The 26326-nt window shown below is 41.4% G+C and overlaps 1 protein-coding gene across 1 annotated transcript in view; it reads right to left on the bottom strand.

The window, feature by feature from the left end:
- The window catches only part of LOC142363277 (uncharacterized), a 100195-nt gene that overhangs the window by 60455 nt on the left and 13414 nt on the right, over positions 1–26326 (bottom strand). The window contains exons 4-19 of the mRNA XM_075436723.1: positions 26147–26217; positions 24053–24209; positions 22936–23073; positions 21865–22054; positions 20711–20838; positions 14017–14120; positions 12279–12444; positions 10674–10856; positions 9588–9740; positions 8130–8274; positions 5628–5786; positions 4788–4906; positions 3610–3891; positions 2425–2580; positions 767–951; positions 441–623 (exon numbers count right to left, since the gene is read on the bottom strand). Of these exons, the coding sequence (XP_075292838.1) occupies positions 441–623; positions 767–951; positions 2425–2580; positions 3610–3891; positions 4788–4906; positions 5628–5786; positions 8130–8274; positions 9588–9740; positions 10674–10856; positions 12279–12444; positions 14017–14120; positions 20711–20838; positions 21865–22054; positions 22936–23073; positions 24053–24209; positions 26147–26217 (2519 nt within the window). The remainder of the gene's footprint in view (positions 1–440; positions 624–766; positions 952–2424; positions 2581–3609; positions 3892–4787; positions 4907–5627; positions 5787–8129; positions 8275–9587; positions 9741–10673; positions 10857–12278; positions 12445–14016; positions 14121–20710; positions 20839–21864; positions 22055–22935; positions 23074–24052; positions 24210–26146; positions 26218–26326) is intronic.

The raw sequence follows: 26326 nt of genomic DNA, 5'->3' as shown, positions 1-26326 counted from the left end.
GCTTAACATCTGACAGTTGTTGAGGTGGTATTTTTACAATGTAACCTTTACCTAACATTAAAGAACCTAAGTAAAAACTCACCAGAAGGCTACGAGCACACCTTGCTAGTAATATATTCCAAATTACTCCAGTGTTTTGCTAAATACCATCTGTAGAATTAATGCTAAGCTCTTCCTCCACCACTTCAATACCCCGAACTAGATTCTTTGGACACTGAAGTTCCAGAAACAGCACTGACATTCAGTAGGAAAAAACAGGGGTGTATGAAAAATTCATTCCCATTTTAATTTCCTCTTCCTTTCCTTCCAAATGGCAGATTTGGACTATGAGTCTCTGACAAAATATATTTCAGCTTTATTAATGAGCCTGCCACTTAAGTTCTGATTCAAGAAAGTTATCACGGTTACTATTTTAGGAAGATGTCCTTGCTTATTCTTACCTCATATTAATTATCTCCATAGATTCTTCTGGAGTGTTCAAGAAAACTTTGAGCTCTTGCCCCTTTTTTACCTGGATTCCCCCATCAAGACTAGTAGATGTCCTCATGCCTGTTAACCAGCTTAGGCCAGCTTGTCCCAGAGTCCCCACAGTTCCCATTTGGACAGAAAGCTGGACAAACGCACTGTTGAAAGATTCAGATACTTATTTTTCTATAAAAAACACTTTCATTTTAAACCACTTAATTTAAACAATAGACTGCCCATCCTCTTCAATAAATACACAGCATTTGATGTGGTAACATAGCACATTTGCAGCAGTTATTACCTTGGCTTGATATATCCATTTAGAAAGAAATTTGACTGTTGTTTGAAATCTGCATTCCCTTTGATTTTTATGTTGATTGCTGCTGAGGCATTGACTGACAGCTGAATAGGAAAGCCTGAAATTGATGGAAACCGCAACTCTTCAGTGGCCAAACTCAGCCTTTTATTAAACTGGACTTCTCGCCCCTAAGGTGAAAAAACCCAAACAAACAAAAACCGGAATCTTATATTGCAGAATAAAGTCAGCATTCAAGAATTTTTCCAGATAAAACTATTGTCTGCTCTTGTATTGGCTTTGCGCGGCAAGGCTTTGGTAGCAGGGGGCTGCAGGGGTGGCTTCTGCGAGAAGCTGCTAGAAGTTTCCCCCATGTCCGACAGAGCCAGTGCCACCGGCTCTCCAAGACGGACCCGCTGCTGGCCAAGGCCGAGCTGATCAGCCACGGTGGCTGCGCCTCTGAGATCACGTGTTTAAACAAGGGGGGAAACACTAGGCAACTGCAGCCGGAGAGAAGAGTAAGAATATGTGAGAGGAGGAGCTCTGTAGAGCCCAGGGTCGGTGCAGAAGGAGGGCAGGAGGTGCTCCAGGTGCTGGAGCAGAGGGTCCCCTGCAGCCATGGAGCAGACCATGGTGGGACAGGCTGTCCCTGCAGCCATGGAGGCCCACGGGGGAGCAGATCCCTACCCGCAGCCCAGGGAGGACCCCACGCTGGAGCAGGGGGATGCCTGGAGGAGGCTGTGACCCCGGGGAGAGCCTGCGCCAGAGCAGGCTTCTGGCAGGAGCTGTGGTCCCATGGAGAGAGGAGCCAGAGCAGGTTTGCTGGCAGGGCTTGTGGCCCTGTGGGAGACCCACGCTGGAGCAGCCTGTTCCTGAGGGGCTGCACCCCATGGAAGGGACCCACACTGGGGCAGGGGTAGAGCGTGAGGAGGAAGGAGCGGCAGAGCCAAGGTGTGATGACCTGACCGCAGGCCCCATTCCCCATCCCCCTGTGCCACTCGGGGGGAGCAGGCAGAGAATTCGGGAGTGAAGTCAAGCCTGGGAAGAAGGGAGGGGTGGGGAGGATGGTTTTCATATTTGGTTTTATTTCTCATTAGCCTACTCTGATTTGATTGGTAATAAATTAAGCAAATTTCCCCAGGTCAAGTCTGTTTTGCCCGTGACAGTAACTGGAGAGTGATCTCTCCCTGCCCTTGTCTCGACCCACTAGCCTTTCCTCGTATTTTTTCTCAACTATCCAGCTGAGGAGGGGGAGTGATAGAGCAGCTTTGGTGGGCATGTGGCATCCAGCCAGGCTAAATCATGGCAGCTGTGAAAGTGTTTTTAACTGAGCTGATTTGGGAAGTAAGGTAGAAAGCAGCCCAAAGCCTGCATCTGGCCAGGGCATGAGTTAGACACTGGTCCTACCGCAGTTAAAAGAAAGAATTACATCCTGTTTAAGCATGGAAAGATTTGAATGAACAAAGCAAGAGGTAAGAACTATCCGACAACAGAACAAGTCCTTGCCTAATGTATTGAATGCTGTTTAAAACCAATATATACTGGTGTCTATTCTAGAGTTCAATTTAGAGAAACATTAAGTACTGTTTTGTATATTTTACATATCTGTCAGAAAGTAGTTTCTCAAGGCATTTACTTTGAAACAGCAAAAAGGTTCCTTTTACCTTCAGAAGTTTGACAGTCAACTCAGCCAGATTTAAAGAATAATGTTTCATCTGTTTTCTTAAATCTTCACAATCCAAGAAGGTAAGTTCATTTCCAAATATTTTCATGCTTAGCTCACATTTCAGTGCCTTCTTTCCCATCGTTCTGTCAGTGAACTGTCATGTGATACAGAAATAAATCAGGAAAAGAATTATGTTTATATTAATTTCCCTTCAAACTTGTAATCAACAATTCCTCGGTGCAGGCTATGCTATTAGCAAACAGACATTATGTTCCCTTTTATAAATATTTCAAGACCACTTGTGACCCTGGATTAGTAACTGTTCTTTCCAGCTAAACTTCAGCTCCATATCACACAAGCTGACTTTCACTACGAACACAGGTAATGTCTAGTCCTAAGGTGACTGGGCAAAAGGAGAAGTATTGCAATACATACCCACAAAAAGATGAAGCTTTGAAAAATAAAATCTCAGTTAATACAACATTATGGGTGCCATGATTGCTAAATAAACTGCTAAGAAGTAAAAATTCTACATTTTCCCTCCTTATGCATCAATACAACAGCAACACAACACGAACATGAGCTTACACTGTAAGAAGAAAGTCTAAGAAGATGAGTCCCAAGAAGAGAGACGGTCTAAGACAAACTAAATGAATCACGGCCCCCAAGTTTTCCAGATAATACATCAACACTTGAAGTCAATTCTCAAAGCTTTCCTGTTACATACGTAGAACATCGTGCTCTCCAAATATGGGTAAATTCACAAAGGGTCACTGTAACAGCTGACATCAAACTGGGAAGTCAGATTGCAAACAGCATGACTCAGGAACTTCACATCAAGCAGCTGTTCACAGTGCCGCAGAGGTCAAGAGACAAAAGGACACCAAAATAAAGCGGATCAGAGCTCAAAACAACAAGAGGAAGCCCAAAACACAGGCAACATACTCCTCTGACTGAGAATCATAGTTTTGAGACAATAAAACAATGTGAAAAACTGAAGATCTGTCTCTTTGTTGCTTTATGTTTTATGCAGCATTAAGTTCTCTACAAGTGAGTGGAAAAACTTACATGTGCTTTATGCAAAGGAGTCACAGTAATACAGTGCTGTTGTCCAGTGCTAGATGGGACCCTAAGTTAACTGGGGAATGTCATCAATTTTTCCCAGATCTACAGAGTCAGTTACCTTTCTGACTAACTCATTCATCTTACTGTACTTTCTACCAGGACAACTCTGGTTAGCGTTTCTCAGCTTCGGCTTGCCAGACTTGGTCACAAGATGATCAGCAGGGCTGTATCGCTTTGGAGTCAGCTTCCTCTGCTTGACTCTTCCTGCTCTTTCCAGGGGGTTCTCTGACTTGTGGTCTCTTTCATCAGCGTTTGCAAAAAAATGGTCACTGAAAGTAGCAGACTTCTGCCTAAAAATCTTCTGCATGAGAGCTTCAGCATTCTCTAATCGTACACCAACCTAGGGGAAAGCATACAGGACCGAAAAGCCTGACCATGAGATGCATGAGCCACATCCAGTTCTACAGGCAGAAATTAAAAAAATACATCCAGATGCAACCTTTAGGTTTTTGTACAAAGAGTTTCCATACAAGATCACAGTGGTCTACAAAGTTCAGTATCCTACCTCATGTAGCATTCAGTAGTGGATATCTCAGTATTAAATCTTTCCAGTAAAAACTCTTTGGTTTGTTGATTATATGAAGCTCAGTACAGCCTCCTTCATTCCCCTACTGGTTCATTTACAACATGAAGGGACAGCTGGAGCTACTGCTATTTTAGCATGTTACAAACAGTATTTCAGTTGGAAAACAATAATGCACCCTTTTAGTGCTCCTGAAACAAGATTCTGTTTGGAAGTGTGAGTGCAGTAGTATTACTAACACATATAAATCCAGGGCATATGACACTGAAAAAATATTTTGTTCCCTTGCAAGCTCAGTGGGACTAAAATAGTGACTTCAGTTAGGTATATACGAATCTATCCCTTGTGTTGTAGGAACGGTGTATCCAAGCCAATCCATCTCCCACTGTAAGTCAACCGAAGGAATCTTATTATCCTAAACAGGAGCTAGAGCAGCCTCTCCAAAAGCACTGACTTTCACCTTTTGAGTCAACATCAAGAGCTGAATATTAACTCATTTGGCTAGTGTATGGCACTATCAGAGTGAAAGTGCTTTTATCATGACTAAGTCCATTACATAAAGGAGTCATCAGCCTGAGGCAACTTTGCTGTAGCAGTGAAAGGTATACCTTCCTAAAGGAACTGGGATGGGAAAATAGCAAATATTTCTTTTCACTTCAATACACCAAGTGTCCCGTGCGCAGGGGGATTAAAAAAAAAATCTACAAACTTGCCTCCAGCAGATTTATAGCCTGCCCCATAACGTGAACAGTCAAATTTGCCATGACTGATCGTGGTAGAAAAGATGCAGGAGAAAAGATCACTGATGCTTCCATATTTGCACCTGCACCAGCTGCAACAGAAAATATCAGACGTCTGTCATTTGGAGATCAGCTATTCTCATATAAAGTATCATCATTCTTTGGCAAACTGCATCTCTTCTCTTTAAGAAGATGGTGACTAAAACATTAAGTCAACAGGAGAAATTACTTAACATTTCAATACAGCAAAGACTTTAGGACATTACTGAACGCCTATGGTATGACTAACAATAAAAGAAGAGCATTTACTATACGTATTGTACACAATTGCACTGGAAGAGATGGACAGAAAATCAAAATGTTGCTATGAAAAATATTATCTAGCATTTTTGCTAAAAACAAATGATGAACAGATAGTAAACCAGGAAGGAATTACTCTGAATCTTTTCTTATAGCAAGGAAATCACATGAATCAAAAGAAAAAACCACATCCCAATCCCCTGTTGCTGCAAAGGAAGCTCACTAAGGAAGGAATCAAAAGTTGGTGTTCGCAAAAATAATCTAAGTAGTTCATTCGTTCTTAAACTCCTCTCTCACGAAAGGCAAAGCTGCATGGTATCTGGTTTGCTGGAATTACATTTGATGTACTACCATTAAGGTCAGAGCAGAATCAAGCCTATATTTGCATATCTGGGTACTACTGAGTCATAAAAATTAAAATTGTCTGGAGCAACATGTAAAGGACCAGAAAAGCCATGTGGGATTTTAATAACCCATATGCTACAAAGGATTAAGTTCTAAAACTCCACATACCCGAGTGGAACGTGACATCGGAATATGAGGAGTATTTCCACGTCTCCTGGTCAAAATCTCTGCTAAGGATTTCATCAGGGATAGAATCTCGAAGGTGCTCCTTTAATGGATCATCCGTCTCCAGAAGCTGAGAGAGATGACTCCAAACAAAGGAGCCCACTTAAATTAAACAAAGAAAAGCATTTGGAGATTAGAGAAAAATTAAAAACAATTTTAAAAACCGATACAGGAACTTTTTTATTTATCTATACCAGAATTAATCCTAAGCCATTCCCCTGACTGCAACAGAATTCATTCATTTTCAGCACCATTCAAATCAGTCTGATGCACCCATCTTTACCATGGTCAACTTCTTTAAATACTGTCTTATTCTTTCCAGCATGGCCTATGAGGGAACATTCACTCTGCAGTTTCATTTATGCCTCTCAGCTAACAGGCAGGCAAGGAGGTAAGGTTAACCTACTTCTTTACTGTTTGCAATGGATCTTCTATGCTAAGTTCACAGGAATGCGGCGGGGGGGGGGGTTGTGCTAACTCAACACACAAACACTGAATACTGATATAACTGCATTTTTCACAACACAACTTTGTTTTTCATATTGCTTTTTCTGAACGTGGCAACTAAAAAGTAATATGTGCTCTATGCCTTCAGAAGCACTTGTAACTCAAAACTCTGTATATGAATTATTTAGGTGTTACATCAACCAAAGACAAAGGCAGGAAATCAACAAAATTCATGAGTACTGCATCAAATTGCTTAAAACATACATTTTGGATGGACTTGAGGAGCTCCTTTGTGTACCAGACAATTTCTGTTTTCTGCATGGAGCCACAGTGAGGAGAGTCACTGAGGGTACCACCTTGACAGTATTCTGCAGGCTGATGCAATTTCTCTATGTCTGAACTCTAAACAGAGAGGAACAAGTCCCCTCCAAAGCACACACCACATCCCCAGGTGAACACCATGCTTAGCCTGAACTCCTAATGGCTGCAGGATATACTGGTCTGGACACAACATCCTGGTAAAATGGATACACGCTTCAAGTTCAGAGCTGGCTAGGATCCAGACACATCAGAGTGCAGACAGAGCCTGCTTTCATCTGCCTGCAAACAACCTTACAGATACCGCTTTCATGTTCGCTCCTTCCTGACAGATTTAAAAGCAAAGGATTAGTCTAGAGGTAGTCTTTGCTGAATGTGGTGAAACCATTCACAACAAACCTTCTTTCAGCCAAAATATGGGATCAGCTTAAACATCGGTGTGCTTTGGTAATGAAGAGCTGATAGGATTCTGTACTTTCTATAGAGCCTACAGTTTTATTTCATAATGGCCCAAACAGCTTCTCTTTCAGATATGCTATTTAGATAACACAACAGTTTTTAAACATAGTATAGAAGATTTTCTACTCGGTATCAGTTCTCAATTCGGTCTCTAATGTCAGTAATCTGGTTCAGGTCAGACAATAATTGACCATGGAACCACAGAAGCAGGAAGCACAAATCAGAACAAACTATCGATGATTAAGACGTTCTGCTTATGCTAACCGCTTCCCCAGATGACTGCTACACCATTGACCAGCTATCACATATTTGGACATATGATTAACAGCCCTCGCAAAGTCCTTTTCACAACATTCCTAACACAACATGTCCCAGTTCCTACGTTTTGCTTTTTCTCTGTGTACCAACAGTTTCCTGATGCCATTTCTTTGCCATCAGATCCACAGCTCTCATACTGTGACCCTTCGTGGCCTTTCAGTCGCCCCGAAGAACCACTTCTGGCACAGGGAAGAAGCAGCTCCCACTCAGCCTTGATGCTAGCTGCAGTGAGCCTTAAAGTTCCTAGGTATCTTAAATCATCCAAACAAAACCAACAGAGCTTCCTTTACAGTCTTCAGATCTGCTTAGTTTCTGTCTAATGCTATCTTTAACATATTGTGAATGATATTAAAACCATACCAAAACTGATGTCAAATAATTGCCAAAGAGGACAGTACCAAAGAGAGACCACAGTAGTGAGTCCTTGTAATGAATATTTGTATTACATGAAGTAAACAAATAGTAAATGTGGATTTAGGACCATTAAAAGGTAAGTAAGAAAAAGTTTACTTTATACCTGCAGCTTGGAATATTTTTGTCTGCCACTTGCTTCCTTCTCAATTTTAAAAAAATGTAATTTGCAGTTATCCATTTGTACTTCTAATGTACTAAACATCAAAGATGCTCCATGCATCTCTTTCTCAAGAGCAATCAGCTAATGAAATGTTGCCAGTAGAAGGAAATCATTCTACGAAGAGTCACTCCTTACTGACTATTGCTAAAATAACACCATGACAATTCCAGTACAAAATGTGGCCATCATACAAACGGTCTTTTAAAAACAACCTACAAAGTATTAAGATTAAATAAAAATTGATGTAAATTGGTACCATTACACCTGTAAAGTAAATGTTACACTGAAGTATTAGGAACATGTAACAATTCAACAGTGGCTTGGCTAACCTTGACTGGATGTTTCTTTCAGCAAAGTATTTTGTACTTGTTTAAATAACTCTTCATGCGGACACTTCATTGCTATATAATAAGCAGCAATCCTTATTTCCACATCTTCGCTGGTTGTTTGATACAGCTGAACTAATATAGCATTCTAAGAGAAAAAAAGATAAGCGAAAGATCACCAAAAAGACGATGATGATATTTACTCCCCTAAAACACCTCATCTATGCACTTTCAGGTAGAGGGGGGGGGTTCTTTCTGAAAGAGATAGCCATTGCTTTACACCTGACCAAGTCACCTCATGCAGCACGCATACAAATGCGTGCACATAGTCTCTACAGTACCGTATCCACAGATGTCCAGAACAAACCGTCTTTATGACCTGAATCCTGTATCGACTAAGTTATACAGGACTGTCTGCAACACAGAGTCTCACTCGCCAGCACTACCGTGAATGGTGGTTTTATTCACCACAGAGTAGAGTAGTTCTATTATATTTCACACACGTGCCATGGCTAACACACAAAGAACAATGGCGACATTTTTGTTAACAGACTTTTAAGATCATTATTCCTGGTCTTCATCAAAGGGTAGGACTGTAACGAATTAATTCTGTTCAATAATTCCTCAGTATCAACAAACATGAGTTGTTTGGTGAACTGCCAGGAATTAAGACATTGGTGACTGATACCAGTAACATTTCTACTAGCATTTAACGCCCCGAGTTCACCCACAGGGTGTCACTTTAGCAGTGCATCTGCTGAACAATGATGGTCGTATGGCAACATATAGACTTCATACTTTCAACAGGTCTAAGACACAACAGCACACTTCAGAACTGCAGAAGAAGCACGTTATGCCAATCCACGCTGCTACTAAATTTCAGAAAGCCATAGAAAATGCTTCTTCAAGCTCAAGTCCATGTGGAACCTCTTGTTCTTCTGGGTAAGGACTGCCAGCTTTGCCCAGGCTAGCACTCCTGGCTTTGTCATTCTTTTTAGTATCAAGTTATTTGAGATACACAAGTTCCCTGTTTTCTTCTATTAAACCATTAACAAAATGTTCTAACTATGATAGGGTACTGTCATTTACAACAAGCTTCTTACGTTAATACTTAGCATTTCAGAGAATGACACAGTGGAACAGGCTAAAGGAGAAATCCAGTACTGCGGGTTTTCAGCCATAACCCACACAGGCACAAGCCACCCAACTGCAGTAACTTTTTAAGAAGTCATCAGCATTATCTCAGTCCCTGGACGTGTTACCTCAACTTTAGAAAAGCACATTATAGGTCCTTTCATCAGCGCGGTCCTACCAAGCTCTCCGACAGCAGAGGAGCTCTGCTGAAGACACGTTTGCACTCGTTCCTTATTTGTTCACACACTTCATAACTACTGCAGAAAGTCAGAACTCTGGGACAGCGCCAGGAAGCCGTCTGTCACCTGCTGCCCATAAATCACTCACCTCGCCAGAACAGGGAATGCGCCTGAAGGCCTGGACAGCAGCTAGACGAATTTCGATCGGATTACTTCTCAGGGAAGCACACAAGCTCAAAACGGGAGCGAGGGAAGCTGCTGCCAGTCCCGCGTTTCCAATGGCTTTTAACACCACTTGCATCTGTAAATACAAAGCAAGGTAGAATAAAAAGTTCTTTACATCTTGTCAGCTGTACACAAAATTTTACTGCATTGACATTTTCTGTGCAAAATTCTCTGTTTGAAACGATCGCTGGTCATTTGGGGAGTTTACTGCAGCCCCTATTGTACCAGCTACACTCTGGCTTTAGTGGGAGGACAGGATTCATATGAATATGGACAGCTGTTCTGAAGCCACGTAGCACTTTCAGGTAAAATCTGGTTTATACCTGGTGGAATACAAAGCATTTTTTAAAAACTGCATTGCAATGGAAAAGCAGAAGTCACCGATGTGATGTACAGTAGAAGTTTTTCAAATACTTTGGTATTTCCTCCCTTTTGATTGCAGACATTTTGACCATTTAGTGACTCAGCACAGAGTTCTGGACACAATAACCCATTTAAAACAATAATTTGTCAACAGATGCCATAATGTTACCAGTTTTCTTCACTAAACATACAGGAAACATGTGCAACTTCAGAACCCAGAAAGCATATTCCTGCTGGCAATCAATGGATTTTTAATGACAAGCTCTGTACTAAAGTTTAGAGCCCAGAGACTTCAATGCAGTATGGTGCCTGATTTTCCTTTAACTGACAGTCCTCTAGAGACAACTATACCGATGCCACTACAGTTAAAATGTTCAAAAACCTCCACAACTGTGGGTCAAAGACTCCCTTCACTGTTGGTTTGAGACACCAGGTGGGAGGTCTCAAGAACACCCATGCTGATAGGTTGTACGTGTGGAATTACAAAATTTTATCTGCCCATCCTACCAAAGAATATTCATTTACAAAGCTCGTATTTGTGGCTTTCTGGAAACCCGCTGAATGCCATTTTCATCAAACAAGTTCTAGATCACAAAGGGAATACAAAAGTGAAGTGTTCTATCATATGCTTCTATACGACTGATACCTGGCTGAGTCCTTCTGAATCTCGCACGGTACAGTTTCTTCCCAAAAATTTTCCCAGAGTCCTCAGCACAGTCTGCACAGCGGGTACATCACCACAGGAGTCATAAGCCGAACAAAACCTATGTAAGAGAGCTGTTACTCCTAAGAAGCAGCTCTGGCTTGCTCTTGTTGACTTCAGCAAAGGCTGTAAACAAGCATAAAAAGAACAGGGTGTTTCAGAAAAGCCATTCTCATTACTACTGTAACACACAATAGATGACAAATGTATCAAAATATTTAGACACTAAAACTCAATCTCAGCAATGCATATTTTCAGACAGCCCTTAAAGGATTTAAGCAAGCAAACAAACAAGAACAACCCTGCAGATATATAGTGGAAAATTCTTCCACCCTCACACATAAATATACAGGTGAAACTAGTGTCAACATGACACCGACCTCAGTTCTTTTCACAAGAAATCATGCCCTGCGTGCTTAGGAAGGAGTGTGAAAACTGAACTAAACTATTTTCCAGGACTCTCAAAATAGTAAAACCCGCACCAGTAGACAGTTATCTCTAAGTCCCACCCCAATACTTAGCAGAAAGCACTGACAGCTCAGTAAGTCACGGGTAGTTTACCATTTTTAGAATGAAAATAAGTTTTTCTGTCCCATAAACCTGCAAATTTCTAATTTCTGTATCCTCTAAGAAAGCCTGTTACTGCTGAAAATCCCACCAATTCATCCAATGCCTGCGCTGCCCAAATGGACTCCAGCTGACTGATTTCATGCAGGTGCTGTGGAAAGCCTGCTAACACTGAGAGCTATTTTTTGTAATCGTGGTTGCAACCTGTATGATTTGGAACAGCAGGTTGTGACATAGTCCGCAGGATTCTCCATGGCTGATCAACGGTTCGTTAGCACACAAGCCAAGCAAGCATAACATTTTACTTTATCAAAAAAATACTCTTAATGGCTCATTTAAGCTACAAGACTCTCTATGATTTTATCACCTGGAACACTGCAGCTTCACAAAAATACACAGCAAATCCAACTTCAGACTCTAAGTGCATGAGAGATCACTCTGTATAAACCCAGCAGAACAACAGATCTTTAAAGGAAAAATACACTATAAAATGGAGCCAATATTACTCCACATATAACTAACTTGGTTAAGGAAAAATATCAAAAGCTGTAATAGCGCTGCATATACAAAGGCTACAATGTCTCCAGGTGCTAAATATAAAGCTTGTAACAGACCAAACTGGAGAATAAAGATCTCTGTCCAAAGCAGGGGGTAGCTGCAATACCACCATTCTCCTCACACTGACCCGACCTTGCAACTAAGCAGCCTAACCAGTCTCTGGAGTCCACAGGGTAGTACACGCCACTTTTTTTTTTTTTTTTAAATCTCTAAACTACAAATACTAATCAAGCTCCAGTGACCAAATGTGACTGCATCCTCTTTTGGAATCGAGACTAAAGTAGCCTGTAGTTTCACCATCAAAATCACCTGGACAGATAAGAGTTTTGTATAAATCTGTGAAAAAGACTATCACAAAATACAAAAACTATGAGCCATCCAGATTGATGATAAATTAAAAAAGAAAAAACAACATCCGCTCACAGCAAGAGATTCAATCATGCCCGAGGTAGGTTTGGGAATGAATGAAAATGACCAGAAGAAATATTCCACTTTGTCTTCCTCGACTTCTCCGGAAGCTATAATTTCTTTCATCAAGACAACACATGCCTCTGTAGCACAAGACGGGAGAGCATCAATTAGCGGCTGCCTGTCACACAAGAAAAAGGTACAGAAAATCTAAAACGACCAGAATACTCATGAATCAAGTAACAAACACAATGAGGTTGGGCTTCTTTTGAAGTAAATCAAAGTCCATCAGTTTAGCAAATGCCAGACTCCACGGACACCAACATTATCCTTTGGTTTAGTGACCTTACAGCAATATGCCTCAGCCAAGATATGATACAGTGTATTGGTGTTTCAAGAACTGGGTGTAACCAGGCTTTTAAGAAAATACTCTGTTGCTTTCTCTGAAAATGAAGCCAAAACATACCCCAAGTTTGACTTCTAAAGACTGAGGTACCTTAAAGCACTGATATTTCATTAAGGGGACTCTTTTCTTTCATTTCACCAATAACAAAGGAAAATACTAAAACTGAATTGACTAGCTTTTACTTCCTATGCTTTCTTAGACCTTATTTCAGCGGAAAGGTAACACCAGCACGACAGACAATACACGTTTCAGCATTTCAGCGTCCCTCTGTAAATATTCTGTACCTACATCCTATACTGGTGGATGGACACTTTTGCATGAACTAGGCAGCAGCTACACTAAACTGGGTAAAAGCACTTGCATCAGAGTGAGAGCAGTCCACATGGGACTCTTTAGCTCCTAGTTAATGACCTTGTCCCAAGTAAAATTAGTCTAAAGTTAATATAGAAAGAGGCAGAGGAGTTTAGATTACTTTCTAATATTTAAGAACCTGACTACTTGTCAAAAGGTGAGAATAAACCTAAGCAAACAGAAAATCTGCCCCTTTTGCATGAAGCAAAGTATCAGACAGAGTTACAAACATAAAACCTGATGTTAGATGAATTTCAAACAGGCTGATGACATTTTGTACTGAAATCAAGTAAAAAAATTGTTTCTTCGCTTACGCTTTTCAAGATATTGATTTCAGAGGGAGAAGAAAAATTGTATTGATTTTAATAATACTGGATTAGTATTTCTGAGAGTCTCAAACCACTGGATCAGAACTATTCCTGACTGCAGAGGCGTTGGCGCCTCATATTTGAAGCCGCAGCAATGACGGCTATAAACCATCCTGAGATAGTTTCTATAAACCATCCTGAGATAGTTTCTATAAACCATCCCCAGGCTGCTGCTGAGAGGCGTGGCTTCAGCACGTCCACATGCCCAGCCTAATGTTTGTCTCTTCTCCCCCATAAGTACTAAGGGCACAGAAGGTACAGATCCAGGTAAGCTTATTCATAACAAATGGCATTAGACACTTAAAACCAGAAGCACTGATTTCCATCTAAGCCATGACTCAAGTCTCCTGTGCACATTCTTCCTGAAATGTGAAGTCTGTCTGTGGGCATAGGCATGGGACAGGAAAGTCTATTGTGTACACAACCTGCATTCAGCACAGAGAGAATATAATCCTTCTGTCACATAAACAGGATCTGCAATACTCATTCTTCCTCTAAACTGCTCCAAAATTAAATCCAACATTTGGGCATGGATTTAAAACATTAATGATTTTAAATATTTACAATGCATTTCTTTACTATATATATATATGTATTTACTTTAATGTAGTTACTAAAGGGCCCTTACCAGTTGTCTCTGCATTTAAATGAAGATCTTTGCCATAGCGCTTTTAAGGCCTCAAGAGAAAGATGTCGAAGCTCAAACACAAGAGTCATGAAAAGGTCTGCAGCCTGTAAGAGAGCACAACAACTGTAATGTTACAGCTGTGCAGAAGCCAGCTTTAGAGAACAGAGCACAACAAGACACTCTGGCTGACACCAGCTCTCTTCTCGGAGCTCCTATCTTCCCTCTCTCCCTTGCTTTTGTCTTCAGGCTGCAAACATAGAACGAGAGCGGCTTTCACTCAGGACGTCAGCCAGTCCCCCAGCTAACCGTGCTCAGTGACCACTATGCACACCACCAGCACACAAATGAATAACAAACCAAAAGGCAGTGCTGTGGTTGCAACCCAGAAGAGAAGGCCATGATCTTCTCTGAGTCTGTACAGCAAGACCCTGGCTCGCCAGAACTGCTGACACAGCCTCAACACAAAATGAAACAATAGTCAAGCAAACTTTATATTAGTCTTAATTTTATGAGAAAGATCGTTTAACTGAGGCTTGGCCAACCCTTAAAAGTCTTGCTGGAGTACCTCTGGTGCTGTGTGAAAATATCCCATCTTACTGGGCAAAAGCCCAAGCATAACTGCTCTTACCTCTGCAGGCAGCACAGGATTAGTTAAAACTGAACAGAACAGACTATTTCGGCTGGAAGGGACCAACAATGATCATCTAGCCCAGCTGGCCAATCAACTCCAGGCTGACCAGAAGGTAAAGCATGTTGTTACGGGTTGTCCAAACACCTCTCGAACACTGATATGCTGGCGGCGTCTGACTGTTGTCGCAGAGGAGCGGCTCTCCCTGGCTCAGCTGAATTGCTACACCATACAGCAGCTATTTTACCTGCAGTACGTTATCACACACACTTCTCAGCATAAAGAAATCCTGGCACTTCATTCATAAGCTGCCCCTTGCCCTTGTGGGCAAAACAGAAAAACCTACCTTAGGGTTACTTCTTTAAAAAAATACTAACTTTTTCAATCTAGTGTACAGCTGAAGTTTAGTAATTCTGTTTAATAATGTATTTGCATGTGCATGGCTAAAAGAAATTAAAAGCAATCCCGAGCTGACCACACTACTACCTGTACTAGACTTCATATTAAAACACCCCTACCGCTCCCACTCCCCCCTTCACTTACGTGGCAGTATCAGTTTCCTGCCAGGTGAAACAAAGATTTCGCAGAAACTACCGTCTCGATGTACTTTTGGATGTGTATTATATTACCAGCAATAATTTTTATTTTCCAAAATGTGATGCTGGAAAACAAATTAATCAGCTATTAAACTAAACTGAACACATTACCAAGAAGACAGAGCCTTTCTATTTGCACGCAGTACAAACCAGGCTCTGTGTTACCTCCCCAGTCTGTTTCCTGCTGAGAAAGGAGGATATTTTCTAATTTTTTCAGATTATTTTCATTTGCATGTACACTATTCATCACACTGTTATTTTGGCCTCAGTATAAGCTTTTGGAAAACGGTATTTTAAAGGATAAATAGCATGTAGATGTGTCCCTCTGAGACCTGATCCAAAGTTGAAGAAGAGAGACAGGTCTCACTACTCGAAAAATTAGCAGAATGTTACAGAAAGTGGCTTTTATGTTCATTTTAACCTAACTTTATAATGTACAAGTTTTACTCATGGTCTACGTCATATAGATTCACTGCAATTCTTTGTTCACTTCAGACAAAAGGCTTAGACATAGGACTACTGCTCTTGTTCCAAAGAAAACATTTTTCTTTGTGTAAAAATCATACAAACAAAGTCTAATTCCACTTAGTGACACTTCCAAAGGTCTGGAGAGAGACCTACTCTGATTTCCTGACCTTCCTTCCAGGAGGTGCTTCCAAAAGCAATGAAAAATTGCAATAACCCAGTGTCAGCGTTTGATTTTAATATAAGACTGCCAAGACATTTTCAGTAAAAAGAAGCTGTCTTTCAGTAAGAAGATGGAGTAATTTCTTACTGTGTTATTTGATAGGCTGAGAGAATATTTTTCAGATCTAATACAAACATTGTTAATGTTTTTGTTCTTTTGGGATTTCTTTTCTTATTAGCAATGCCATAGTAATTTCATCAAATTGAAATTTATTCTCATACATGAAGCCCTGCATAGGTATTAATTGCAATAACATGTATAATTCCATAGCTAAAACTCAGATCCACATGTCTTCTATTCCATTCCACTTCATTCCACCATCAACTTTAAGGCCTACTTTAAAAAGAGATTACCAAACCCTTGAACCAGATTGCATTTCATGGTCTATAAAATATCCAGAGAACTGTATTTAATGAAGTTCTTGATCTGTAAAACATAGGCTCTCTGTGCATTTTTCCCCTATGGGCAGCAGGATCAGGGAGCTGGGGAGCCCCATGGATGTCCTTGCAGGAGCTGTGTGGGCAGCTGCTAAGGAGCTCAGGCGGCTCCATCAGCTGGAGGCTGCAGCACAGCTCAAGATCAAATTTCCAGATTGATGTGTTCCCAGGTGATACAATTTTAGACTGTAGACTGATTTCATTCTGCTTCACACCTGCTGAGTAGACAAGCTCCCATCTAATAATTCAGTGCAAAATTTCGCAGAGAAACAGCTATTTTTACTTCCTAATAACAAAGCTTCAGAAGGAACTGTCTGGTCAGGTGGGCTGTTTTTATTTTTTAAGGTAGGCTGCAATGAAATCGAGCTGTCAGATAAACAATAACCTCATAAATTCCTCTAACTGGAGGACTGCAATAACAAACCACATGCAAAGTTGGCTCCCATCCCCAGCTCCAAATGAGACATAAGGAAGCCTGGCTTTTATTCTACGTAGAGGCTTGCTTTTTCTTCTATCTGTAGACTTACTGTAGCTCTACTTAAAAAAAAAAAAATTCCCTGAAAGCATTAACACAGTATAGTTTACATTGGAAGGTAAAGCAGTAAAATGTTTCCCAATAAATGTGTTTCCATTTATGATATATACAAACACTTACCCTTTGAAAGCTTGAGACCTTATTTGCTGCCAAGTATAAGCCCATGTAAACACAAGGGAGGTTGCTTTGAAAACGTGTCCAAGGAACATCTTTGGTTTTGCCTACTCATTTATGTCCTCAGTGAAAGTGCGAGGCCTTCTCTCCATTAAATTTAGTATATCTCTTTGGAATCACATTGCTATCTCTCCTCCTTACTTCTGTTTTTCAGCTGATTTCAACGACACATATGTTGAAGAACAAGTGATCTCCTTCAATTGAAGGCCAAGTGTGAAATCAGATGCGGGTGACACACTCTTCTCCCTCACGTCTACTGGTTGCACAGTGACGGTTATTCTCTCCCTGTCACGGCATAACTTCCCTTCCCTCTGATCCTCATCAATTCTTTCTTATTTGGTTTCTCACCTTGCCAGTGACTCAGCCCCGATTTCAGGAAGGATGTAACTTTGCCTGGTCACGGACCAGGTTTAAGTGAACTAACAGGCCATTCCCAACACTATCTTCTAAGGCTTTCCAGTTCACAGCAGACAAAGCCTTCTGCTCCTGCTAAAGTTATTATTACAGTCATACAGAAAAACAACAGTCGAATTTCAAAAAGAAAAATCATCCATGTAACTATAGTATCTTAATTCATCTTCCTCACCGGGGGAATATCCTGTTGTACTCCCTATGCCCACAAGTTAGAAACATGCAAATCCTAACACCCAACTAGGTAGTAAGTAGCAACTAGAACACCTTATGAGAAAGACAAATGGTGAGGCCATGCCCTAAAGGTAACTCTTTTGGGTCAGACTGGGGTACAGGCGTTGGGCAGAGCGCATCTGACAGACTTGCCCACACCGCTTAATGCACACACAGCCACACTCACCAGTGCTACTAACCCAGCACCCCAATCCACACAGCCAAAGGTAACAGCAGCCCCCCAGCAGACGCTGTGTGACAGGCTTCCTCCAAGCCCCTCTCAAGTGAGGGTCCCTTCTCCCCAGCCCTTTGACCATTCTTTGTCGGTATGCAGCTTGTTCACTTCATGGTCCATTAGCTAATCTACATTCACACTGAAATTCAATCTTGGCTCATAATAGCATTAAAAAATTAAACAACAACTTTGCTTCCTTGGAAATGACACACTCTCCACCCCTATTTTCTCAAGCCTTCACCGTTTTCCCTGGAGTTGGGGATTTTCCCTTCCATTTATTCCTAGTTTTGTGTCCTGAAAGAAATGCATAATCTTGCCTCATTCAGAGTCAAACAATAAGGGGACAAACAAGCTATACAAGCGTAAGAGCAGAGCTGTTTCCCAAGCAACGCTGGGGGCATTCCCATAACTTCTTTCCTGGCCCGAAGGACATTTTATGGGTTGGAATAAGAGATAATAAAGATCCCCTTTGAAATGCCTTGTCATACTGAAGGAACACCCTGGAACAGTGGAAATGGCTGACAACCAATCAAACCCTGGGCTGGGACAGGCATATGATGAATAATTCACCTCTTTTTTAGGTAGTGGCACAGACAGCAGCCACTTGTGCTAATCTTCATAATTTACAAAACAAATTTCCCACACATGAAGCCAGTGGGCCTCTTTGGAGACATCCCACTGTTACTGGGAAAAATCATCTACCATTCTTTCAAAGACACTGAATTATGGGTGTTCAAAAGAAGGTAGGATTTAGAGAAAGCTTCTCAGGTCCGCTGCAGTACTGTCTTTTTTCAACATTTTCCAAGCAGTATTTAGATCCTCTAGTCTGTTCCCAAATGCCATTACATACTGCTGTTCCAATGACAGCCACGTAGAATTAAGCACTGTCATAGCCAAAGAGGGTGCTTTCATCCTACATTAGCAAGAACCATTACTTTTACAGCTCTGTTAGAAAGATGGCAGAGTTGCTTATACCTCAGAGGAAGAAACCATTCCATACAGCACCACCCAGAAAGGCTGCCTGCTGCTTTCTCCTCAGCCCTGAGCTGAGGCCTTTGTCTGGTGGGGATACCAGGTCAGCCTCTGATCACCATTTAATAGGCTGGGAGTAACTGCCAGCGTGTAATTTATCCTAGCTGACTGAAGGTGCCCATTTCACTTGTTGTGACCGCGGTCCTTCTCCAGCCTATGCCTCTGCCTTAAGTCTGACGCCACATTACACAAACACCTATCTGTGCTCATCAATCACAGCTAAACCTAAGAGAAAGGTGAATATACACAGTGTATTAATTTCTGAACAGGCACCACTGGCCTGCAGAGCTGTGATCCAGCAGTGCACTCTTCTCCAGTCCCCACAAAGCCTGTACTCCATCTCCCAGTACCTGTGTCCCCACTAGGGAAGAGACAGGCAGAGCTTTTGTTCTTTGACATAGGACTTAACCTAGACAAAGGAAAGTGCCTTCTCCTAGGCTAGGTCTGAAGCTTGTTAACCTCACCTGTACCTACACAAATTTACAGGAGAAACTATAGTCCTATTGCACAAGAAATAACCTTGCTCCAAAGTACGAGCATCTAACAAGACAAGAACATCAGAGGACAGGGAATGTATCAGGAGAGAGCTGAGTAAACTCATCAGTGGCAAATTCACGGAGGAACCAAGGCCCAGTTCAGCGCTTTCCCCATTAGACCTTACTTGTTTTCTAGTAATATTCTGGCCATGAATGACTTAGACAAGAATTGTGTTGTTCTATTTTCAAATTTACACTTTTTTCACATTGGTCTGTACAGGAACTTCATTACTAGCAAGAACCACTCCATCTGCAGCATAAGGGGATATGAGGTGCCCTCTCTTTTAGATCACTGCTCTTGGTTCATCTCAGGTCAGCAACGATTAAGTGCATCATCTGTTGATCCTTCTGGGCTGTATATAACAGGTGTTCTTGATCATGTCTGAATTTCACAGAAGATAGTGATCTTCATTTCAAAAAGCAACAACTGATCCAGCTGCTGCCAGTATCAACAAAAATTACAAGACCTGAGCGAGCTAAGCAGACCGGCAGACTCTCATCTAGAATGATCACAGAAAAAAATTAAGCTACTTCATGTTCCACGTGACCAGAATATTCCACCCTATCTTAGCAGTATTCACCAATGAAAATGGTTTAGGTGAGAAGAGATTCCCTCTGGACCCAAGCACCATCCCCAGAAAACATGACATTTGTTACTAGAATTCATCAGAAGCACGCAGAACCACCCAGCCAAGATCCACAGGCAAGGGTTTCACGTGTGAACTGTTCTGAGGGGATGAGGCAACAAGGGGAGGACTGCAGAACCCCAGTAAACACGGAAACAACTGCACTACCAGGGGCAATATCCTACACGAAAGCTGCAGAAAAGGGTTTTTACAATTAAGCATCAAAACCATCAGTGATAACCCAAATCTGACACCTTTTTTCTTTGTTTTTTTCCACAGTAGAACAAAAATCCAGAACATCATCTTTCAGGTTAATTTCGAATACAGTTCAAAACTGCTTTTGCCTAATATTCAGGGGTCATATAATGTTCTGACTCTTCAGTTTCATTTATTGTTTATAGAGGAAAATGACATTTCAAAGCATTTTCTCTTTCCATAATTCCACATCAAAAAACTCCCAAAACAATGGCAGGGTTCGGTATTTCAAAACTGCTGCTCTCCTAGTCACCTCTTAGCCGTGTAGGAGAACTCTCAGACCACAAAGGGCCTTACAAGGAAACGGAGGTTATGTGTAAAAGCTTACCTCAAAACTCGCACTATGTGCTAAGCAAAGCTTCCACACCAGCTCAGTCACTTCCCCTCCAGTGGCCTCCCTCTCAGTTTGTTCCCTTTCATAGAGCATGCTGGTCACATACAGATCCTTGGAGTCCACTGGAAAGACATACGGAAAAATCAGATATCTGGTGGTTGCTGGCCATTTGCTATGGTTAACCCTACATGCTGGGGGAAATTTTCTCTCTCAGCCTTCATTTCTACATGTAAGAATCTCTCTAGTCTCAGCAAAGCCAATATGAATACCTGCAGTCAGGGTGAAGTTAAGCACCCAACAGAATAAAGGTCTAAAGACAAGCGTGACCTGAAAGAAAGCATCAGAGAAACGAGACAAAGAAGATACACATGCAAAAAGTCCCGCTTTCCATCAATATGCCTCTTACAATGGCCCTGCTACTTTACATTCATCGTCCTTTCCAATTTTATCTAATCACTTGCTCCTCCCAAAAACTCTGCAGGAGATCTAAGCGAAATAAACGGCTTGGCTCTTAACCTCTTCCCGAGGAAGAAGCTTCTCATTTTGTGTCAGCTTAAGTATAAACAAAAAGTGTCCTGGAAATTTGCATTTTCCTTTTAAAACAACCCCAACTATTTAGAAGCAGACACAAAAAAAATTATGTTTCTCAACATTTAGAGCTCAACTTTAAGCTCTTTCCTCACACAAGCCTCCCATTGATTTCAGTAAAATCATTCTCCTAAGGAGAAGCCCACAGAGCAAAGGAGGAGCAAAAATTGAAACAATTCTCAGCCATGGCATGTGCTTAGCTCATTAGGACTTGCAACTGTTTAGGCTCCATTTGTACACAAACTAGGAATTGCCCACAGACACAGGAAGGCTGATGCACTGCGTACAAGGGGGCTAGGTATGTAAAGTATGTAAAACAAGAGTTGGCCATGAAGGAAATCAGTCACTTTTGGAGACCCACCCAGCTTCCAGTTAGAGCAGGCCCCAACTCCCAAAGGAGGGACAGCTGTCCGCAGCCCAGCCTGTAAAAACATCCACTTTTACAGAGTTTAATGCACAAAAGGAGACACCAAGTGCAAAGAGTTCTCCCAGGCAAGACGCAGTCGCAAGATTTTTCTAGGAGATAGATTTACTTTATTTTAGCACAAACATCATGTTACCTTTTTTGTACAATGTGTCCATTTCCACTTGAAAGAGTTTCAGGGAAGACTGTGTCTGCGTCTTTGCCCCGCTGCCCTTCTGAGAGAATGGTGTCACCAGGTTGGACTCGGTACATTCGGCCTCTGCCAGGACCGCATCCCTAACGCTCTGAACACACTCCAGCTTGGATGACAGGATCTGCTGCTCAGACTGAGAAGAACAGACACTTCAGGTAAAGTCTTGATGACCTGTGTCAGCCTGCCCAATCCCTTCTCCCTCAACTTCATGAAGGACTCCGGTTCTGTGGTACAGCGCGAAGTCTCCTGCACAGACCTCTGACAGCGCCCAGCCTCTGGAGGTTCATATGCTCTTTATTTTCAATCTAATTTTTCCGTCACTGCAATGCAACTGCTGCTAATTTTCAGTGTCAAATGGCCTCAATTCATTTCGGCTCACACAGCATTAGTGTTAAGCAGATCTTCTTGGTCAGCAGAGTGGAGAAAAGCAAAAGGCTGGTAAATTATGACTAGCTAGTGCAATACAAGAAACAAGTAATGTTCACCTAATAAAAATGGCGCAAGATACACTGACTGTATTTGCCACCAACAGTGGAAAGCTGTAAGTCTGGCTTTTAGGAAAGCTTCTATCTTTCCAAAGTTTTCTGCAAATAACAACTTTCCGTGCACGATATATTTTTCTTATCCACATCTCTATTCCTCTCTTTCACAGTCTACTTTCAGTTTACCACTATAACATATTTTAATGACAGAGTTTAATGCAGGTGCCTAACAACCTCTAGCATTTACACTACAGCGCTCAGCAACTACAACGCAAATTTGCATTAAAAACAAATTCTGTGAATAACAGGCATTACACAACATTCATCATTTCTTTGCTAAGGATTCAAGTTTGGGCAGACACACACAAATATAACTGAGTGCAAATGACTATTCAAAAATGTTTTCATTCACATTATGACAAACATTCCCACTAGCAGAAGTATCTAGCATGAATTGCGAACCTGGTACTTAGACTCTTCAACGAAATTAAAAGGCCCTGCGGAATAATCACTGCCGTTCCCCAACGCTTACCGACATACGAGGAAGAGCAACAGACTGCACAGCAGTAAAAGCAGAATAGCGATGAGAGCAGAGGTTTAAATCCTTTGTCTTGACAAGAAGAGGACCTTTTCGCCGATACCTGGTTGGGCATATTCCCAGAACATCCACCTAGTAACAAACGTACAGTGTTGAATCACACATGCACACATACAATATAAGCAGGTATTATCAGCTATCACAATTAATTTCAATAACTGCTTTCTTGTAATAACAATGCAACAGAGACCTAAATTCTCCCTTGCAGGACACTGGCTTCACCACAAAAGCCACTGAAAGGCAAACAATTTTAAAGACTTTGGTCAAACTTTATAATAGCCAAGGTTTGTTGATGCGTTTAACTTTACTGTGCTATTCTGAATCAGAACATTTACAGATGTATGCTTTTTCATTTAAGATTTTGTGGGTTTGCATGGAAGCATTAATTCAGAAGAGCGTTTTCTACTCAAAAGAAATGAAATTACATATAGGTGTCCCAAGCCTTACTGCAGAACTTTTATTTAAGCACTGATATGTAGCAACAGCATGAGAACGAGGTAGCACACATCGTGATGAAGGTCAATCTAGAGACTGCTCTTCACAGCAGCAGAAGTGCAGCCACTGAGGCATCTCAGCGGTACTCATGCAAACACATGGGCAACTGCAGGTTACTCTGGACCATTATTTCAGTGTAACACAGCAGAACTTGAGCTTAAGAATGAAAAAAAAAATACAAAGAGCTCTGAGAAGCCTCATCTTAAAGTCTCCTTAAATTAATGGAATAAGTCATGATGAATAATCATGAATAACGAATACTGTATTTTCCCCAGAGAACAGATAAAGCACAAGCCCTGGTGTTACAATTCCGCAAAGCACTCTGCAGTACACACCTTTTCCTCAGATAACAAGGTAGTGGATTCCAATCCTCAACAAGAATGCAAATCACAGATAATTTTGTAACATTCACTACAAAAAAGCAATCAGATGGCCACCACTGGCTGCTGACCAGTCACCAAGCGGCAAAACCCTTTAGTTATTTAAACAGGGAATATACTTATCATGCACAAGGGCTAACAGTCACCCTAGAGCCTGACTCTCTCAACGGTCTCACCTCTTCAGTGACTGCACCGGCAGCGGATGTCTGCAGGACACTGAGAATGCCTCGCTTTATGTTCAGTGCCCAGGTCTGTTCACTCCTCGCAGGACAGAGCTTCAGAACTTTCCCATCATAGAAACAGAAATGAAGAGGATGCTGCTCTAGTATTTCCCTGCAATAAAATAGGTCATAGTTCCTTGCTTCAAACAGTGGCTGCAAGTCAGTTTACGACATTAGACTCAGATTTTCTGAACAGAGCCATCCCTCCACAACGGATCTGTCTTATTCTGTATCTCCATTCTTTATAGCAAGTCTCTATTCTTCATTCATACACCCTGACCCTAAGAGCCCTTAAAAAAACCCAAACAAAACAAAAACGATCAAGATAATCACAGCATCTTCGACATAATTGTAACCATAAAGCCAACTCCTGGTAAATTCTTTACAAGTAATTACACGGAACAGCAATGACTTGTTTAATGTAAGAGAGCAACTCCATTTTATGATTCAGGGCAGTTATGATTCACATACTTTAGCATTGCTCAGCATGTCTCAGCTGCAAAGTAACTGCATGTACTCTTTATCATTCCTCTTCAGCCGTGATATGCACAGTAATAACTGCCTTCCAATCAACCCCTATCTTCCTGCTCTGCTAGGTCCATACACTGGGGCTCTATCCCAAAGTGCTATCCTGGACTGAGAGTACAGTGTTTTCTTCTTCTGCAAGAGATCACTTTTTAACATTCATTAATGTACTTTAATCACCCCCCCCTCTAAATGGGGAAAAATAAGCCACTCAGAGGAAGAATTCTACAGCAGCCCAGTGGTCAGGTCCCGTACAGGCAGATACACAGTTCATCTGCACATCAACGTGGAACTGACTGTTCTTCCGATCAACCAGGTTACAATGTAAGAGAAAAACTGCTAACGCACAAACACCTGGCTAACGTCTTTCCAGGAGAAGAGCCTGTGCATGTGGGATAAGGGTTTCTGAACTCCCAGGCAACTGCGGTTGCTTTTGCTGCTATCTGTGGAAATCACATGCATGTTCAGAGGACAAGCCAGACCACTGTATGTTCACAATAGGCTGAGGCAAATGCTAATAAGGTTCACTCGTCTGAATAACTATTTTCAATAGCTGAGTTTCACTGAATGCTTTCTTTACTACCTCTGTTTTTTGGCTTTTCTGTGAAGAACAAGACACAACTGCTCCTACCTCTATGAAAATCCTACAAATACATTCACAGAGGAAGATGTGCCTGTACCCCGATTTGAACCCTGATGTCACTACCCATACTGTGGAACACAAAGCTCTTCCTGATGAATATAAAAAGCAACGCATTTACTCCAAAGCTGCTCTTTTTGACCCTTTGAATTGAGTCAATTATCTCAGTTCTCAGTGTTGTTTAAAGGCTGAGAATCCAAGTGGCAGGACAAAGAGGAAGATTACAAAGCTGAGCTTAATCAGACAACAGAACCGATTTTTTTTTTATGATACAAGAAGCATCAGCTCTCTGGGAAAATACCAGACCTCCATAGTTTGAAAAGACCTTTTTGTACAGGCATCTTCACTAGAGTCTATACCTTTGCAAGTCAGAGGGAAACACACTGACATATGCTATGAATGAGCTGCTAAAAACAAAAACATGCAAGGAAGAAAATTACATTAGATGAATAAATGCAATTTAAATATCCTGGAATAAATATCCAATGTTTTGCATACTGAGACCCTTAAAAACCAAGGACTTCTGAAATGTACTTAAAAACTCGAGAGTCTGTACAAGTAGCAAGTGCAACTCCAAGAACCAGTGAGCAGTCCATACACGCCGCTAGCCAGCTAGAGGCCTGGCAATTTGTAGCCAGAACAATCTTCATTGTCTACTCTCCAAATGATTTCACATACAAAGGGATGAAAATTAGGTTCAAAAAACCCTCTCATTTTGCTGATGGTGCGCATATCTTGACCCTTGCTTTTTCAAAAAAAAAACCCCAAAACCCAATTCAAACTAAACAGAGTATGAAACAGAGTGAACAGCATCAAGTCAAACTACTGCTAAGCCACATAGCTTCAAGAAATCAAGAACCAGACCAGATTAGAAGTTATTCTACCTTAGACTGTCCATTTCCTTCAGAGGCTCCTCTCTGGATGCAAGACTTTTCTTAATTTGTACATCTTGGACCTAGGAGCAAAGATTATAGAGCAACAAATATCATTGTCAATAGGAACTTTTGGACTTTGTCACATAAGGATATCTACATCGTATGTCAGACTACAAAAAAAGGCTCTGT

The sequence above is a fragment of the Opisthocomus hoazin genome, chromosome 15 (genome assembly GCF_030867145.1).
Source record: "Opisthocomus hoazin isolate bOpiHoa1 chromosome 15, bOpiHoa1.hap1, whole genome shotgun sequence".
NCBI classification, from domain to species: domain Eukaryota; kingdom Metazoa; phylum Chordata; class Aves; order Opisthocomiformes; family Opisthocomidae; genus Opisthocomus; species Opisthocomus hoazin.
The sequence above is the reverse complement of the archived record's forward strand: the minus strand, read 5'-3'. Positions and strand labels throughout refer to the sequence as shown.